Genomic DNA, 19535 nt, shown 5'->3' with positions numbered 1-19535 from the left:
TTCGCGATTGGGAAATTGCTCGCTAAGTTTTGACCCTTCCAGCCCTCCGTCCGGTATCAAGGCTTCCTCTCCTCTGCGTACTGTGTAAACATGCGGATTAGATACGTTTGTTAAATTGTATGCTTTCGTATTTTCCCGAAAAACTTCGAAGCAAAGGCATTTAAAGTGACGTTGGGTTATTCTTAAATAAAATGGAGACCGAAAACCGACCTCAAAAGGTAAGTTAAACAGCCATACTTTAAAGAAGCTACACTAACCAAGGTTAGCTAACGGTAACATTAGCTAGCTTTAACCTAATCTTCGAGTCGTTTTGCTATCTGTTGGAGTCGAGCTCACTTGGCAACCTTAATAGAAGCAAATTAAAGTGGTTGAATAACAGACGGTTCATCTTAATTCTGTACAATCGTTTTTATTAAATCGCTACTATTAGCATTAGCCATGATGCAGTGCTAAAACATTTACTATAAAGACGTAAAGTTGACGTATGTGGTATCAAGCGGTTACAGTAAGAGACAGCATAAATGTGGCCCTGTGGATGTAAAATTAGGATGAAACTTGAAAATATTTTAAAAATTGGATTTCATTCTTTAATAATTATGATTAGTAAGGAGCTTTTGGGGCAAGAAAACAAGAAATGCATGATGTAGAGAAAGTCACTGACGTCCAACAGTCTGAAAAGGGTTACTAGAGCCAACCGCAGTGAGAGGCATTATAGTGAAACGGAGAAAGCTTGGTGGAGAACCTTCCTAGGTGTGGCTGAACTGTAGGCCTCGCTTCAGTTAAGTTCAGTCTTCATGATTCAACAATAAGAAAGAGACTTCTACTGTAGATGCATGTAGAAATGGATGCTACAAAGCATGACTGCTCATCACTGCCTTTGTTACCTGTTGACAATCAGGTTCTGGCTGCTGAGCTGGGATCAGCTGACACTCCACTTTAACATAACTCTGAGTTGCCAGAAAGTTTATTCTGTTCATCTGAATCATCTTTTTGGGATTCCTGGATGACTTAGCATGCATCAAGACATCACTCTGGGTTCTTTTCTAGCTTCATGTTAGCATGCTAGCTGTGCAGATGTTTGCAAGTGTTGTGATAGCAGTATAATGCAGTTGATGCAAGATTACCATCGTGCTCCTGTCCTTTTGTGAAATAAAATAAAAATAATGTTCACATTTCCACTTCTGTAAAGTTGTAGACTTCTACACATTTTTCCTTCTCCCTATGGGAAGTGAAATCGGTCTATTGTAGGGAAGAAAAAGATGTTAAATTGTTCTCACATCCTGACTTTTATCTCTGTGGCTTAACGAGAGTGTAATATGGATTAGTGACCATTTGCTTTGATTATAGTAATGCACTTTGTTTTTATTGACCAGGTTTCACTGTCACGTTTACAAGTGGCTCAGAATGCTGCTGCTCGTCTGCTTACAGGGACACGCAAACATAGTAGTCGTATACAAGCATATGATTTGAGTGTCTATTGATGTTCAGTAAATATCATTTTATGAAATAAGAGCATGGTTGTTATTTGGATGCTATCAAGAGTCTACCATCATTAGACTGCTTTTATATAATCAGCTTTGTGCTCCATAATGTTCTGTGTGGCAGAAGTTTTATTCAAAGGTCCTGGTTGTATCTGTGGAGAGCCAATATCTCTTAGAGAATAACAGAAACACACTAAGGCAGCTGTGTAGCTGATAATATGTAAATTAGCATATGTATATATATTTTCACAGAGATCCCATGACGAGGATGAAAGGACTGGCTCAGAAGGATCGGAGGATGACGACTACGTTCCATATGTTCCAGTCAAAATCAGAAAACAGCAAATGGTGAGTTACTGAACATTGTTCTGATTGAGTTTTATGCAGGTAGTAACTGCCAACTCTTGTTTTCATAGTGGGAAAACATTGACCTTATTGAGTAGATTGGAGAAATTGACTAGATCTGGTTTATCCACATTGACTGCAGTTTTTTTTTCTAATAAATAAAACTTCTAAAAATGTGACTTACTCTTTCTCATCACTGCATTTTAACATGTATCAAAATTAAATACATTTATAACTTTTCTGACTTATAGCTACAAAAGATGTTGCGCTTGCGAGGGAAAGCGGTGGATGAAGAACAGAAGGACAGTGGGGAGGAACAGAGGGATGAAGATGAGGCTCTTGGTCCACGCTCCCATATTAGTCTCCTCGACCAGCATCAACACCTCAAGGAAAAGGCAGAAGGTATCTAGTTCAAAGTAGACCCATTCTGTGGTCTGATACTTCTGTGTTTAACTATTCAGTTTTTAACTTGACTACATAAGTTTTTTATGACTTTAACTTGTTTTTATTTTTATACCTCCAGCTCGGAAGGAGTCAGCCAAAGAGAAGCAGCTGAAAGAGGAGGAGAAGATCCTGGAGAGTGTTGCAGAGGGCAGAGGTAAACTAATGTTTTCTGTTTAGCCTTCTTGAATTAGATATTGGTAGGCATGAGAAAAGTGTGGTAAACTATCTGAATTTGCACAAGTTCTTTTGGCAACTTTCATCTCTCTTCTTCTGTCAGCTCTGATGTCTGTGAAGGAAATGGCCAAAGGTATCATATATGATGATCCTATAAAAACAAGGTAAGCTCCTTATCACAGAATTCCATGTAGTCAGTTTCTCTTTGTAGTTTCTTTTTTAATATTCTTTCATCCCAAATATATTGTATAGCTGGAAAGCACCACGCTACATCCTGAATATGCCAGACACCAGACATGAGCGCGTCAGGAAGAAATTTCACATCCTGGTTGATGGCGACGGCATTCCTGCTCCTATCAAAAGCTTCAGAGAGATGAAGTTTCCACCAGGTGACAGCGGACTCTGCCCAGCACATCAAAAACACTGACTCATGGTTCACAGTGATCATCAACTGACAACAGATCTGTGTTTGTTTTTCCTGCAGCAATTCTGAAAGGTTTGAAAAAAAAGGGAATCATCCACCCAACACCAATTCAAATACAAGGAATCCCAACAGTGTATGTATAAATATAACACAAAGGCTGTAATGTAAATTCTATTTTTTAAGTACATTTAAAGGAACCCTGTTTGTCTGTAGTCTTTCAGGTAGAGACATGATTGGAATTGCCTTCACTGGATCAGGAAAGACTTTGGTCTTCACTCTGCCAATCATTATGTTCGCGCTGGAGCAAGAGAAAAGACTGCCTTTCTTTAAGAGAGAGGGACCGTATGGACTTATCATCTGTCCTTCAGTAAGAAAAACATAATCGGCACATTTATTTCGGTCATATCACGTAAATTTAAATATCTGATAAATGAATTCCTTCATTTCTTAAAATGTACCACTTATGCACATTCATATTTTTTAGACCAAAACTATTACTTTTACTAAAATTACTTACTAATAATATATATATTTTTAAAAATCTTTTAAAAATAGAATTCAAGATGTTGATTAATGGACATTAAAAAATGTTCACCTTCATTGTGCTGTTCTGGGCTTCAGGGTGAAATCTCAGAGAAAATAGCCTCGTGTGGGGCCACTTTCATGTTTGTACTCTAGGAGTGCTATCTCCTCAAAATCAAATACTCAAAGTGTATATTTCAGCAGCAAAGTCTCTTTCCAGAGAGCTAAACTATAGCTGAAGATGGTGCTTACTGTCATAGGCAGGTGTAATTCAATGCAAATAAAACAGTGCCTGCAAATAACTCCCAAAGATGACAGTTTGACATTCATAAAAATGATATTTTTGCACCAATGAGGTGATTCCGAAAGAGCTATTAGCGAAAAACCTGACATATCTCGGCATGATGTAAAATACATCCTTGAAAAATTTGAGAAACTGGACAAAGAAAAACATTGAACCACAAAATTCATTTTTCTGTGCAGGAATGTAAGAAAACACTACAATTGGCATCTCAATTTAAAAAAAAAAAAAAAAAAAAAAGTAGTTTACAAATGTTTCTGCTTTTTTTGTAAAACTTAAAATTTGGAGATTGATCATTAACAATAATTATATATTAGCAGTATAAATATCATTTTGATTAATGAACTTGTGCATACTGCCAAATTAATAAATGATACAGTGGAACCCTAACTTGCGAAATTAATTCGTTCCCGAGGGTCTTTCGTAAGTCGAAAATTTTCGTAAGTCAAAGCACCCATCGGGCCTTTTGAGTGAACAAATTACAATGCCAAGGGGATTGTCACATGATTCGGAAGGCCAATCGGAGCCAGCGGATTTTGTTATGCGGGCATTTTGCCGTAACACGGGCAGAAATATTGCCGTTAAGTGCCTTTGTAACTTGAATTTTTTGTTAAATGGGGTATTTGTAAGTCGGGGTTCCACTGTAACATAAAATGTAACATAAAAAAATAATGTAGGTAATTACCAATACTGTTAATTAAGGGCAGTTGTGGCATACTATGATCTAAATAGAGGAAACAAAGCCTTTTCAAATATTCATGCACTGTGAATTTTTCGTGCCCTTTGGAAAAGATGACATTAGCTTTGAGAACCTCTGTTTTTCTCATCCCTCTGACTCCTGAATCCTGTGTGTGTTTTATAACCCGGTGTGTTATTGCAGCGAGAGCTGGCGAGGCAGACACATGGCATCATAGAGTATTACTGCAAGCTGCTGGAGGAGGAGGGAGCTCCTCAGCTGCGCACAGCCCTCTGCATCGGAGGAATGTCTGTCAAGGAGCAGATGGAGGTAGTAAAACAGTAAGTACAGCTGAAGGTGTTGTGAAAAAAATCTGGATTTCAACCAGAATTCCCATTTCAGTGTCAAGCAAAAAATTGCACGATTCAGCCCTAACGTTCAGCGAGGAACGAAAAAAGTGGCGTGTTCCTGAATCAATGCTTTAACATACAGCATGCATAAAGCTCAAAAGCATTACTACCTAAACACTGATAGTACTACACTACTACACTTTAAAAAGCCAAAATGTCATGTGATGTTTTGGACTAATTTTCTCTTCAACTCTGTCTTGGTTAAAGCGGCGTCCATATGATGGTTGCTACACCTGGAAGATTGATGGACTTGCTGCAGAAGAAGATGGTGGGTCTGGACATCTGTCGCTACTTGGCTTTGGATGAAGCTGACAGGATGATAGATATGGGTTTTGAAGAAGACATCCGAACCATCTTCTCTTACTTCAAGGTGAGGCAGTCCTTCATGGCTCTAGCTTTTAAATGTTACAGCACTATTGCAGTAGTTTTTCCTCATCCATTTTTCTGTGTTGTGCTTGCTCTATCCTTCACCAGATAAGTAGCTTTACAAAGCCAGCCTACCAAGGCCAGACAGCATAATGTTTTTTACACTAGAGAACTGAGATTCCTCTGCTTCTCTCAAACATAACAATAAATTCCTTTTTTCTCGTTTCACAAATCCACACCTTGGCAGAGTACAATAGTCTTTTTGTTGTTACTGCACTCACTAAAGTTCTCCATTCAGTCTGACTTTAACTGCTTTTGAGACATCAGTTTCCAGGTAGTCATAGTACTTTCAGAGGTAATACATTTCTTCATAATATAAGCTCTACTAGCAGTTGCAAAGAAATATTTCTTCCAGTTGATGCTGGATTTTGTATTTTCATGCCAAATTTGTCATGAAAACATTTGCTTTCTGTTTGTGTTTCCTAATCTAGGGTCAAAGACAAACCCTGCTTTTCAGTGCCACTATGCCCAAGAAAATCCAGAACTTTGCCAAGAGTGCACTGGTCAAACCCATTACTATTAACGTGGGCAGAGCAGGAGCTGCCAGCTTGGATGTCATCCAGGTGACTTTATCTTTCACTAAAATAGTCGTTTGTCTCAGTCACAGATATGGTTTGCCTTCCAAATACATATGTAAAAATATTAATGAAATAAATATTTTTATGTGTGTGCAGGAAGTGGAGTACGTCAAAGAAGAGGCTAAGATGGTGTACCTCTTAGAGTGTCTCCAGAAAACGTCTCCTCCAGTTCGTACTTTCACGTGTTTGACACTTTTATAAAGAGTTCTTATAAAGAATTAAAGCAACACGTCACAAGTCCTTTTTCATTCTGACAGGTGCTGATATTTGCTGAGAAAAAGGCGGATGTAGATGCCATCCATGAGTATCTGCTGCTTAAAGGAGTAGAGGCAGTGGCCATACATGGTGGAAAAGGTATGCAGAGTCTAAATATTTTATTGAAATCATTGTCAGAGTGCCAGTTCATTATATGCACCTTGCTAGTACCAGATTGGAACCTGTTTCCTTCAGAGCTACCTTAATTCTTTATGGCAACTTCAACTAGCTACTGGAAACGTCCCTCAAAGACTCTGGTCCATATTGACGTGATTGCAATAGCATCACACAATTACTGCTGATATGTCGGCTGCATATCCATGATGTGACTCCCCTGTACTACCACACCTCAAAGGTGCTCTGTTGGATTGCGATCTGGTGACTGTGGGGGCCATTTGAGTTCAGTGAACTCACTGTTATGTTCAAGAAACCAGCTTGAGATAATCTGAGCTTTGCAACCTGGAGCTTTATCCTGCTTGAAGCAGCAAGTAGAAGGTGGATATATTGTGGTCTTAAAGGGAAAGACTTGGTCAGCAGGAATATTTAGGTAGGCTGTGGTGTTTAAATAGTGTTCAGTTGGCACTAAGGGGCCCAAATTGTGCCTCTATGTGCAACCCCCATTAGCCTGAATTGTTGATATAAGGCAGGATGGCAGCATTCTCTGTAAACCCTAAAGATGGTTGTGTGAGAAAATCCCAGTAAGTCAGCACTTTCGGTACCAGTAAGTATCTCATGTGGAAAGTCATTTACATAATGCTCAGTTTGAAATTCAGCAAGTAATTTTGGCCATGTCTGCATGCCCGACTGCACTGAAATTCTGCCAGGTGTACCTAATCAAGTGGCTGGTAAATGTATTTAGTATGTGCAAAGCCTTATCTTTTAGTTGTTTTGTAGTTCCTCATCATCACCACTAGATGCCATCTTTCTTGCAAATGTCACCTTCATGGTTTCTGCTTCATGGGTTCCGGTGATGCAGAATTGTTTCTGCTTCTTAGAAAATGCTGTTTTTATTGAGATAAATTTCTGTATTTTTCCAGATCAAGAGGAAAGAACAAAAGCCATTGAAGCATTCAAAGAAGGAAAAAAAGATGTGTTAGTGGCCACCGATGTTGCCTCCAAGGGTCTGGATTTCCCAGCTATTCAACATGTAGTGAACTATGACATGCCAGAAGAGATAGAAAACTATGGTAAGAGAATAATATGTATATGGCTTTACCTTCATCACGTATTTGTTAGTTCTTCTAAAATTTCTCAAGCTGATTTGACAAAATGTTCCCGTTTCAGTCCATAGAATAGGAAGAACTGGACGATCGGGCAAAACTGGAATTGCCACAACTTTCATCAATAAAGGCTGCGGTAAGGACACAAACTAAAGATAAAATTAGATTGATTACTACGGAGGGAGAGTAGCCTCTCTGAGAATGCTAGCAAGTGTAAGCCATGGTCTATTTATGTCGCTGACCAAAGTAAAAAAGTAACATCACTGTTAAGGTTTGTCCAGTAATTACAGATACTGGATGTCTTTGAAACACCACTGTATGGTTTTAAACATGATAATTTACTCATACAGGCATGGCATAGCTGAAGTGGTGCCGGCTTTTTAATGTGAAATAACTTATCGTAATAAATTTAGTTAGGTGGATCAGTGTTTAAGTACAGTTAAAATTTAACCAGTCTATGTGTTTGTTTATAGATGAATCCGTTCTGATGGATCTGAAAGCTCTGCTTGTTGAAGCCAAGCAGAAAGTTCCTCCAGTCCTCCAGGTACTCCAGACCGGAGACGAGACCATGCTGGACATCGGAGGCGAGTTGCCCCACCTCAATAGCTACTCCTTAATCATGTTTTTTGGTTTCTTTTTGAATATTGACTGCCTCGTGTGATATAATAATCCTTTCCTTACATCAGATTCTTCTTTCTTTCTTCAGGAGAGAGAGGATGTACATTCTGCGGTGGTCTTGGTCATCGTATTACAGACTGTCCCAAGCTGGAGGCCATGCAGACCAAGCAGGTCACCAACATTGGAAGGAAAGACTACCTGGCTCATAGCTCAATGGACTTCTAAGAGTCTTTCATTAGGGGCAAGATTCTCCAGTGCTGAACAAAACTTGAAAGCATTTCTGAGGAAACTGTACAGCAATATGTCACATCACTGAAGAAAGGAAGTGGATATTAAAACCCCCCCAACATTGTAGATGAGATGAGCGATTGCTTCGCCTTTCCATCAGTTTTTTCACATTTGTTTTAAACTTTGTAACATAGATTTCTGCAGCTCTGTAAATAAAACCACTATATTTGTTCTTGTTTTTCTTTTGTGTACATTTCTTTTGTCTGTGTCTTCTGGAAAAAGTGACAGGTGTGGCTTAAGTGTGGTATGGTGAGGAAGTTGCTACAAGATATAGACAAATGCAAAGGGAAGTTGACACAAGACAACAGCAGCACACAACTCATGTCCTTTCTTTTGCAACAGCTAAAATGCAGATCAGAGAGATACTTTATCACACACCAAAGTATGCAAGAAAATAAAGGCTGTTAGTGACGTAAAGGAAACATTTATTCTTATGGTTAAAGGAACCTAATTTTGACTTCGTTGGCAGTTTCATCTTGACCACAGAGCAGCGACTGGTGTAAGAGACTACAGGCTTTCACAGTCAGCGCTCACAAGCATGGAGGTCATCTTCAAAGAGGGAATGCTGTACCTTCAAGCTGTCAAATTTGGAAAAGTAAGTTTTATAGGCATTCATCACATGTGAAATATATCGACTGTTGTTTCTTACCTGCTAGTTGATCAAAAGACGTTAGTGACTCTAGTAGTAAATCTAATGGAAATGTTTACTCCGATTTAACTTGTTAAACACTGACATAACCAATAGGTGTATCTCAAAATCTTTTTTAGTATTTCATGAAAGTCTAAAACTTTAGTGTATAACCGAGCGCTCTTGCACTCAGATCAGTGTGAGTATTTCATCCTTTAACCCAGTTTGGCAGCAGTAGATTCACAGGAATATTAACCTACATGAAAATGAATAATCCTTCCGCTACATTAAGTAAGAGAAAGGTGAGTGTGAAGCTAAATCTGTTGAATGTTTAAAAAGTCATGCGTGGATATGTGGATAAAGTAGTAAAGATCTTATATTTGTTCTTTTATATACTAAACAGCGTTAAATATCAATAACCAAGACTTACTATACCTGTGTATCATAGTATTTAAGTCTTACAGCTGTTTTGTATATGTCAGGCTGTGGTTTGTGAACATCCTGGCATCACTGAACAGCGGCTCATTTGTTCTGTGAAAGTAACCTGTGATGGACAGAGGACAATTTCTACTTAAGATCTCCTACAGATAGTAAATAATGATATATATATATATATATATATATATATATATATATATATATATATGTATGTATATATATATATATATATATATATATATATATGTATATATGTATATATATATATGTATATATATATGTGTGTAGCCACTTGGTAGCCACAAAGGAAAGATGCCATTCTTGCTTAATATGTCTTATTACCTCCCACTTATAGTCACTTTTTATCATTTCATCAGAAAACATGGCGGAAAATGTGGACGGTGCTTTATAAACCCAGCTCTCAGGGGGTTGGCAGATTGGAGTTCTATGCTGTAGCTGACAGCAGCTGTGTTACCGAGCAGAAAAGGATGGGCCGGCAGAAAACACCAGAAAGAAAAGTCGTGCGTCTAATTGACTGTCTCAGTGTCACGTTTGCACCAAAGGAGTCTTGCCCGGCTGGCTGCATAGCCTTCTACCTAAACACCACACAGTCAACCTACATCTTAGCCTCCACATCAAGCCAGGACTGGGTGAATGCCCTCTGTCATCTAGCCTTCCAGGTATCACACATCTCCAATCCTGAACAGTACAAATATGACCTTTCCTTTTATGTCACTGGTTAGGTTTTAATTTTTGGGAAAGGTCAGTAAGGACAGACTGCCCACATCCAGAGACAAGTAGCATAATAAGGAAGTTAATGCAGTATCTGTAACTTCTGTCCCTTTACTTCTCTAATTCTTGTGCTTGCACAAGCTATGTACCTTCTTGCATCTTACCACTTTAAAGCCATAAAACAGTGATAAGAGGTACTTGTACACTCCATGTAATGTTTACCATGCCACTGTTTACAGAAGGATCCTGGAGAATCAGACAAAGGGGATTTTGAGCAAGGAAATGGCTTGACCATGGCGGACAATGATCTTTACGCGTCTTGGAAAAGCGGTAATGCAAGCACGTCTACACATGATAATTGATCAGGCACAAGAAATCGAAAACAAATAAAAATGTGCAGGTCTTATTTCTGTTGCTTGTCTATTCGTCCTACACACACCTGTTGAACTCTGTGTACTGGTTAATAAGAGAGTGCGTGAAAACTACTAGTCTTAGAAGATGAGGTAAGAAAAAGGGGAAGGTTGGTGTAATTTTTTCCCCGAAGATACAAGGAACTATTTTAGACTTTTCTTTATTTTACTAATATTTCACTAGCAGGTACTATTCACACCCAGGTTGAAAGAGCCAGTGTGGCTATTTACATCCAGGAGCATGGCACAGAGAAGCAATCAGGTGTCCATAGTAATGTTATTTACACACAGGAACACGTTGCCAGAATTTCTGATACAAGTATTAACTCAAGGTTATTGTTGTGAAAGGGTCTATTTTAATTAAAATAACACACCTATGCCACTTTATCACATGTTTTGAGAAACCTAGTTTCAAAGTCAGGATATAATAGCTAGAAATTACATTTGTTGCTTTTACTTCCAAATTCCCCAATAATAAGCATAACTATAGAGCTATGACTATAGAGCTAAAAGTATGGCGTTTGACTCCTTCGTCAACGCCAACCTCCTCCAGCAATCAGCTTGCATTTTACTGGTGTTTCATTTTAGCCCGTTTTTGCTACACTGCTAATAGATTTGAAAAGTTACATTACAAAAATACTTCGACTTACTCCCCAGTTATAAATGTGGCCAGCCGTTTCTTTATCAGGGTTTTATTGCGGTGTAGTAGCTCACATTAAATTTTCAAAGGCTTTAATGAGCTTACACAACTTAACAACCTGTGCCACTTTATCGCATGTTTTGAGGAAGGTACTTGCAGGGTTGCGTTTTTTTTTGTTTGTTTTGTTTTTAAGCAGGAAGTGATATAAATGAAAAGGTAAACAACCCCTGTGAGGGCAGTTATGTTCTAAAAATGATGAATACGTTTGCGTCGTCCCCACCAAGCTCAGCATCACTGTACAGCCCTCAAATATACGTCAGACAGGTTAAGAAACGCACCACAAGGGTTCATCGTAAGCAAAACCACAGCTTAAGACAAACTTCCTGTTTCAAAGGCAGCCCGCTTTACCCAGTGTTTTTTCCTTCCCACAGATTTTACAAGCACTAACAATAGATCACCTTCAAACAAATCCTTTAACAGTCTGTCTGGCTCTCTGACTCTCTGATCAGTGACGTTTCTTCCGGTTTCCATCACTGTAGCAAAATTACTCAGCTGACGTCAGCAGGTAACTTGGTGACTGAAGTGCTTCCACAACCAAAGGATATAATGGGCGATAATTTGATTCATTATTATTACTTGTAAATTCCCCATTAATAAGCCTAAACCTGTGAGTATATTATAATAAAAAAGAGATATTTCAGTAGGATAAGCAGAGAAGAAAATGGATGGAAATATTTCACAGCATCATAAATTCAAGACATCAGCAGAAATTCCCTATATATATGGGAGCGGGCGCTACAACCGCTAATTTATTCAAACATGAAAGCCAGAATGTATCAGCGTCAGCAAGCTCTGACTTATACAAATGCATTTCTCTTCATTTCCTAATGGATTACACTTCTCAACAATCCAGAAAAGCCAGCCTCACCGAGAGATTAGTAGAAGGCAAGCATTTTTAAATCAGATTTTTCAAAATTAAAAAATATATTTGGTGTGCATTTATTTCCTGTGCTGCTCAGACCTCTTGTGGGGGGAAAAAAAACGCAACCCTTTGTGTGTAGTTGCGAAACACTAACCCTTGTGTGATGTCATGTGTTCCTATCTTTAGAGCTGACGCTTCCTCCAAACCAGTACCAAGTAACCATCCAGAGCACAGAGGCATCCAAGAGGTGCAAGCTGTCTGGGAAGTACCTGGTCTCCATAGAAGGGGAGGCAATAGAGCTGCTGGACATGAGAACTCGTTACATCATCTTCGACTGGCCATACAAGCTCCTACGCAAATTTGGTCAGATTGAGGTAAAGCACTAGACGTTGTGCAGTCCCTGTGCTGATGATAAACCAGGTATTCCAGTGGGTTTATTTAGAATTTCTCAAAGGGAAAAGCTTTGTAAAACACACTCATTGACTTTTGTGCCAAGAGTTGGAAGAAAAAAATTACTACCACTCTGTTTGTACTCTAAATATGAAGCGACAGCCAGCAGCTTGTTAGCCCAGAAACGGAGGAAAACAGCTACTCTGGCTTTGTTCAAAGGCAGCAAAATCTCTAAAGCTCACTAATTAACATGCTGCTACTCGTTTGTTTATTCTGCTGCAAAAAAAAAAAAAAATTAAAAGCTGAAGTATTGCATATTTTATAAAATGGCAAATGTATTTCCTAACATGAGCATCTTTGGCTGTGATTGCAGGGGGGATTCAGCATCGAAGCAGGCCGTCGCTGCAAGTCGGGACAAGGCGTGTTCATGTTTCTGACCCAGCATGGTCCCCAGATCTTTCAGACTATATCTAAGCAGTGCACAGTGGAGAGGAATACAGCCGTGCAGCCTCCCAGTGCCAACAGAAGATCACTAATTGACCCGTTTCCTGCTCCCCCGCCTGCCACAGCTCAATCTTTTGTCGACCCTTCCATCTACAGTTTTCCAGATATTTCAGCCGACACAGAGGACAAGTTTACCAGCGATTACCCCATTTATGACGACCCTGTGCAGCAGATAAAACAGCTATCACTCAAGCCTCCTCTCTTGGGCAGCAACGAGGCTGTGGCAGAGGAATCTGAGGATGAGGATGAGCAGGAATGGTGCTATTCCCTGGAGGCTCTAAATCTGGATAACAATATTGAGGACAGCATTTACTGCAACTTACCGAGAGGCACGCCTCCTTTGATGAGAACAGCCGAGTCAGATAATTCAGATTGCATTTATTCAGGGATAAAAAAAGTCAATTCTCTGACAAACCTCCAGCAGGAGCCTTCCTATCCCCCCTTACCATTGCCTGTACCCCCACCTCCTCCTTTATCATCCACTTACTCCTTAGCCAAACCCCAAAACCAGCATGCGCTCCCTGTGAATAACTCCTTCCAGCCAGAATACAATACACAAGCAGACTACGATGAAGACGATTTGAATGAGACTGAGGAGGCCAATAGCTCCTCTGCTCAAGTTACCCCCTCAGAGGTGCCTGGCAGTTTTAAACACAGGCTGGCAGAAATCATTTCTAAGGACTTGGCAAAGTTCCAGCCTCCTCTTCCCTACGGAGCAAGCAGCCTCACATTTTCTCAGTAGACTATCAGTTAACAGACAGACTAGACAGGACAATTTTATCTGTGATAAATTGTCATAAAACACAATTAGTTTCTTTACTTCTATAAAATCCCCTCCACTGGGAACATGCAGTTAGGCATTCTGGCTCACAAGTGTTTGATTGTTTTTGCAGCTTGTTATATGAAAGATGCATCTGGAATACTTTTTAATCTGCAAATGCTGTTGCCAAAAAGAGAGATTTATTTTGTTTTCTTCTGCGGGAATGCTAGGCGAATACCTTTAATGTGACATTAACTGAGAAGTTGGGCGAGCATTTGCCCGCACTGTTTCATAATGGGAAAGCTGGGAGAGAAAACAAACGACCTCGCCTTGTTATGGTTAATGCGTTACAAATCATCTTCATTATCATCGTCTCTGGAATCAGTTTGGTTTCTTAAGCAGAGTCAGGAGGGATTTGTCACATCAACTGTCAGTATCTGTAAAACAGTGGAAAAACCAATAACCCACATTGTGTTTTGCTGTAATTACTGCATGTGTTTGCTGACAATGTCCATATAAAAACCACTTAAAAAGCACACTCTTATGTTAAGTATATCTTTATTGTACCAAAAGAGCCATCATAAAATACGCTATACATAAATAGAAAAATACTTGTTTATTGTTTGTTTGTTTGTTTTATTTGACAAATGTCACTAATGAAACTGGAAATGTGTCTAGTAATGGTTCAGAGTATAAAGTGCATAAAAAGGGCCTGCAAGAGTCCATCACATCCAAGCAGGTTTTTCTGAGTTTTACTTGTACTTTTACCTGTACAGGTAGTGCAGCATCTCAACTATTATTAAAAACAGGACTTTATGCTGTGAGAGCGTCTCTGCTGGTCAGCTGATATCTTCTGCCTTGTAAAGAGCTGCAAACAAGTTAAAAGTCAGTGGCACTGACTTTTTGCCACGGTTTCCCGCTTTGACCCTCCTCTGCGTCACTGAGATGTGAATATTCCCCATCGCTGCTGCTGGAACAAGTGCCTGATTTATTTGATTCCATGTCAGATGTAGGTCCAAGTAAAATCAGATGACCGATAGATGCGGAGGGGTCTCGCTGCTCTCCGGTCAGAGGTTTCGGGGACTGTGCAGCGGCTGCTGGCAGCAGAGAGTGAATCAGGCTCCTCCTGGAGGTCTTGTCTCCAGAGCCTGCACGAGGACTCCTGCACTCTGGGTGAACCACGCCGGCCAGGAGCTCAGACAGCTCTGTGATGTAAATCTGCGCCATCTGGAGGGTGTCGTATTTGGATAACTTTTTCTCGTTTTCCAGGGAGGGGATGACACTCCTGAGCTCGTCAAACGCTTTGTTCAACCCGTGCATCCTCCTCCTCTCCCTGGCGTTGGCCGCCACGCGCCTGTGTCTCTGAGGGCCGAAGTGGCTCGCCTTGCATCCATCTGGCGCCTTAGCAGGGTCTGTCTCCGTCATGCCTTTGGTGGTAACGCGGTCAGTGAATTCGGTCACTGGCACAAGTTTCTCCCGCGAGATGCCCGCTGCCTCTGCAGCCGCGTGCGCGTCCCTAATTGAGAGCGCACGGATTGAAGTGGAGGAAATCCAGGCTTTGGAGCTGATGTGGGCCAGGTTGTGCTGCTGCTGGTGATGCTGCTGCAGCAGAGTGAAGTCCTCTGGGTACTCCGACCAGCTCGAAAGTTCTGCTTTTGCAGCCATCACTGCAGTGTCCTGATGTGGTCGTGCACGGCAGGATATAAAGGTCGCACTTTCGCTTCAGCCGGTGCCCGAGTCTCTGGAGTGGTTTGCGCTGCGCCTACAATTTATACAGCCTCCCCTGTAGTCACCTTGGTGTCACTCCCAGCCCGCAAACAGCCCTGACAGCACTGTAGCCTCAGGAGGCAGCAGCCAATCGCACAATCCCCTCTGACCCTGTCTGTCAAAGAACAATTAGACAAAGCTCGACTTTTTCTCCTATTGTCCATTGTAACTCAATCACGACCTTGTTATCCCTAAAAAGAGACGAGTATTAATCATTTAAGAGCGTGCAATAGCCGACCTATGCTCTACCTAACGAAGCTCACCCTACTCATGAATGAAAATGTATAGAGAATGAATGATTATGTAATAAATTAAGTTATAGTCTATATTATGTGTCTATATTAATAAACGCGAGCTTGTATGGGAAAAAGTTTGTCTTCTTTTTAATTACACAAGTGTGTTAGTCATATTTCTATAGTAAGTATGTATTTTTCTATAAAGTAGCATTCATCATCATCATCGTCATCATCATCCTTTCCATGGAAAATGCATTTCGGCCTCTTTCTCACGAGCGCAGTAACCGACTCGTGATTGGTTCTGACCCGCTGAGAGCTGTGGTTGTGGAAAACAAACGTCCAAGTTTGTTCTCAAACAAACAGTAAAAGGCGCCCAATCATTCATTATTTGCAGAAGAATAATAAAACTAACAGGTGTGAGACAAGGATCGAGACACACCTATAGCTGAGGCGCAATAACTGATAAGTTGTCTGAAGGCGATTTATGAACCATTAAGAAAAGTTGGAAAGAAGAAAAAAAACACTCCGTCATTTATTATTTATTGCTGTTATTTATTTTATTTTATTTTTTGCCGTTGTTGTCGTTACAAGATTAAGATTTTTTCCCCTTTCAGACCCAGCCTCGAAGGAAGAAGATAAATTAGGCTACAAATTTTTGCTCAGGGTCACGTGGCCCCTGGCCTGTGCCTATCAGCTGGTGTCCCTTGGCACCGCTCACAAGTCACGCACCTCCGAGAAGGTGTCACCCACGTCTCCCATATGCTGCCCACGGCGCTCACTGAGCTCTGACTCTGACATGAGAGCTAATCATTCATTAGGGCATCAATTACGGCGGAGAAACAACTTCAGCACCGGTGACGGACCTGTCCGCTGAGAGATCTGAGATGTTGTAGTGAGGAGTGACTGGGACAAATTTTGCATTCAGTGATCTCTCTCTCTCTCTCTCTCTCTGTCGGGGTCGAGTAGTAGTGAAGAAAATCACCGTGACCTGCCCCGCCGCCAGCAGTTTAATGAGGCCTGGTCTTAGTTGAATAAATCGGCACGTTCTTCGTCCCGGGATGTCCATTCTTTTTTTCTTTTTTCTATTTAAAGAGGGCTGGGGGGGGGGGCTACATGAATATTTCATTCCTTTAGCCCCAGTGCCAGCGCAACAGCCCGCAACCCTGCGTGCAGGCTTTAAAAAAATCCAGCTACACTTCCCATCTGGTGCGGGGCGTGAGGGGGGAGTGGCAGCGGAGGCCGAGGAGGTGTGAGGAACATTTCTAAGGTCAACTTGCAGCGACCTTCTGTAGGAGACAGGCGAGAAGGAAGGGAGAGGGGCCTTACTTTATCTTTACTTGAATGCGTTCTTCTTGAGTGGTGTTAGGCCACTGTACATCACTGTGACTAAATGATGCAATGACCCTGACTAAACTAAACAAATCAACTCTGTAACTGTTTCCTGCTGAAAATGCACAATACAAAAAACACTAACCTCAAATTGCACAAAAGTGTTTTGCAAAAAATTCCTCAGCAATTTCACAATGCAGTTCATGGCCATTGTGGCTGTTGCTGCTTTGTAGTGCTGTGTTCCCATATCAAGTAAACACAGGGCCAGTATTACCCATACCAATACCAACACCATTACTTTTAACCTGTACAGCCAGTGTATGTAGGGGAGAGCAGCAGTGTCATGAGTTATGAGATGACCATCGTAATTTTTTAAACACATCTGACCATATTGTAATTACCACTAATTCATCGTGATTTTTACTTTCCACTTTCAGCTTTTTGTGGATTTTAATACTGAGGCTTTTGGAGACCTATCTCTATTCTACTAGTATCCACTTGACTCAGTTTGGTTGTTTTCCATTACAACTGAGTGTGCAATGCGACCGAAAGTTCCACAATGTCATTTTTATGTGACACAAACACAAAACAACAATGGAGAATGACGAGGCGATGGTATAATGCTGCTTGGTCTATGGTTTTTGTCAGAATAAGGGGTTCGTTTTTTGTGTAGCCATTTCCCTTGTTGCCGGGTTTCAAAAATGGTGGTTTTGTTTTTTGTGAGGTGGTTGCTCTTAACTTGTCAAGTGATGCTGTTGACTGCTCAATAGGTGGCATGCAATATGTTGACGGCACATTTTTAGATTGACTCAGTTTTCTCGGAACCCAGGCTGAGCAGGTACTAAACAAGTACGTGGTACCAGGTGCTACCACATAATGGAAAACTCTACAAACTGAGTTGAGTCAAGCCAAGTAGGTACTGGGGAAAAAAAATACATAAATGTGTTTGTCTTTAAAGCACCTTTGATCAGCTTCTTCTATTTAAAATGTGCTATAAGCTATAACTAAAATAGACATGACAGACAATAAAGAAAAATTTCACACATTTTTTATAGGGCATGCTTCAGGTGTTGTTATCATTTCCAAGAAAAATATTTAACACATTTAAGACATCATATTGAACTTAGAGGACAGAAATAAACATTGATCATGTTGCTATCCAACATCAATAGCGGGACAGGTATCGACACTATCAATATTTGGATCTATCTGTGCACATTTATTGCTTTGTAAACAGTGAATAACAAACAAAGTTAGGTGGTGATGTAGCCCTGGTACAGATCCCAGCGATTACTCCTTACCCTTGAATCATCCACAACCTAAACTCAACCAGCAAACCAACAGCAGATCCCACTTGAGTCAACACATCTTTCCCGTAGCTGCTGTTTAACTAGCACTAACCACCTAAGTTGTTACACTTGTAGGTGATTGCAAGTGGAAGGTACAAGTGCCCTTTGACCGGTTCGTGTTTGCTGGTAACTGAACTTTGTAAACACTGGGGATTTTTTTTCCTGTGTGGGTTATTCTTATAATGCTGACAAATAAGTCAAATGCCATAGTTAAAATTATTTACACTAATGGTGATATCACTGGGGATGCCCTCATCTTCTCAGTTGTTACTGTTGGGTGACTGTGGCCCCGAGCAATCTTTAAAACTATTTTTAAGGCTTTTTAAATGAAGTGTGAACCATATTTATATGTGAACTAAGTTCACATATAAATATGACTATATAAATATGACTCTCTACTTTAACGATGCATTTTCTTGTTTCCTGGAAACAAATACAACAATACCTGAGTAGGTGACAATAAAAGAAATTAGATCTCCCTCTCTCTGTGTGTGTGCAAAAATAAGCAAACCATTTACTAAAATGACAAAGTACACTTCACCTCCCGACTATTTGTCTAACACACCAAATTACAGTAGAATTAGTATTACAGAATACCAGCAATTATCTGGAAATTATGACCCAACAAAGCAGAATAACCACAGTTCTGATTGTAATATGTTCTTAATAAACAAATAAATAACAATCAACACATATAAATGTGCTTTTGATGCATGCCTTTGAATTCCTGTTTACTATCCAGGCGTCCCCTTTATTTTGCTCCACCCACTGAATCGCATCTAACCCTGGTTTGAGCGTGCTTTAAGGTTGCCTAGCAACATGCAAACAGCCACACTAGTAAACTGTAGCTCAGCTGTTGGATTTCCTTCCTCATCGCCAGCATTCAGTGGGGATGAATGCTCTATAAAGTGCGCCGTCGTTTCGCCTTGTGTTTTAATTAAAGACCTGTTAATTTCAGAACAAAAGACTGTTTCATTTTTTTTTCTCGTGCACCAGGAACAGTGAACCTCTTGATGTTGAGTCTGGTCTGTAATTATCCTCTCACACCCCGAGCTACGGAGGTGGTTCTAGTGAGCAAAGAGAGAAACCGTAATGCCCGGGTTTCAGGCGCAAATTAGGACAATTAGTGGCCTCATTAATTTGGGAAAATGGAAGTAATATTCTAGTTAAAGTAACGGTTCATTAAGTCATTGCTATCTGTGGCAAAAGGCTAATTGATGAACTCTGAGAAGGACAGTAATAATGAGAGAAGACCTTTTCTCCGTACA

At 40.4% G+C, this 19535-nt stretch overlaps 3 protein-coding genes across 3 annotated transcripts; 2 read left to right on the top strand and 1 right to left on the bottom strand.

Moving 5' to 3' along the window:
* The first annotated feature begins 39 nt into the window (after window positions 1-39).
* ddx41 (DEAD (Asp-Glu-Ala-Asp) box polypeptide 41) lies at window positions 40-8333 on the top strand. The gene is made up of 17 exons (XM_006781625.2): window positions 40-218; window positions 1734-1829; window positions 2078-2228; window positions 2350-2424; window positions 2548-2608; window positions 2697-2833; window positions 2929-3001; window positions 3082-3235; window positions 4572-4708; window positions 4985-5147; window positions 5635-5766; window positions 5878-5949; window positions 6039-6135; window positions 7074-7223; window positions 7321-7392; window positions 7730-7840; window positions 7963-8333. Exons 1-17 carry the CDS (start codon window positions 192-194, stop codon window positions 8097-8099), a joined length of 1845 nt encoding a protein of 614 aa, XP_006781688.2. The 5' UTR covers window positions 40-191; the 3' UTR covers window positions 8100-8333.
* Window positions 8334-8343: 10 nt separating this feature from the next.
* Window positions 8344-14296, top strand: dok3 (docking protein 3). The gene is made up of 5 exons (XM_006782053.3): window positions 8344-8757; window positions 9606-9908; window positions 10200-10290; window positions 12119-12306; window positions 12696-14296. Exons 1-5 carry the CDS (start codon window positions 8701-8703, stop codon window positions 13566-13568), a joined length of 1512 nt encoding a protein of 503 aa, XP_006782116.2. The 5' UTR covers window positions 8344-8700; the 3' UTR covers window positions 13569-14296.
* On the bottom strand, window positions 14156-15437 carry atoh1b (atonal bHLH transcription factor 1b). Its single transcript, XM_006782054.3, has one exon. The coding sequence runs from the start codon at window positions 15249-15251 to the stop codon at window positions 14466-14468; it is 786 nt and encodes a 261-aa protein (XP_006782117.1). The 5' UTR covers window positions 15252-15437; the 3' UTR covers window positions 14156-14465.
* Window positions 15438-19535: the final 4098 nt, after the last annotated feature.

Source organism: Neolamprologus brichardi, chromosome 2, assembly GCF_056152115.1.
Source record: "Neolamprologus brichardi isolate AB-2024 chromosome 2, ASM5615211v1, whole genome shotgun sequence".
Classification (NCBI taxonomy): domain Eukaryota; kingdom Metazoa; phylum Chordata; class Actinopteri; order Cichliformes; family Cichlidae; genus Neolamprologus; species Neolamprologus brichardi.
The sequence above is the reverse complement of the archived record's forward strand: the minus strand, read 5'-3'. Positions and strand labels throughout refer to the sequence as shown.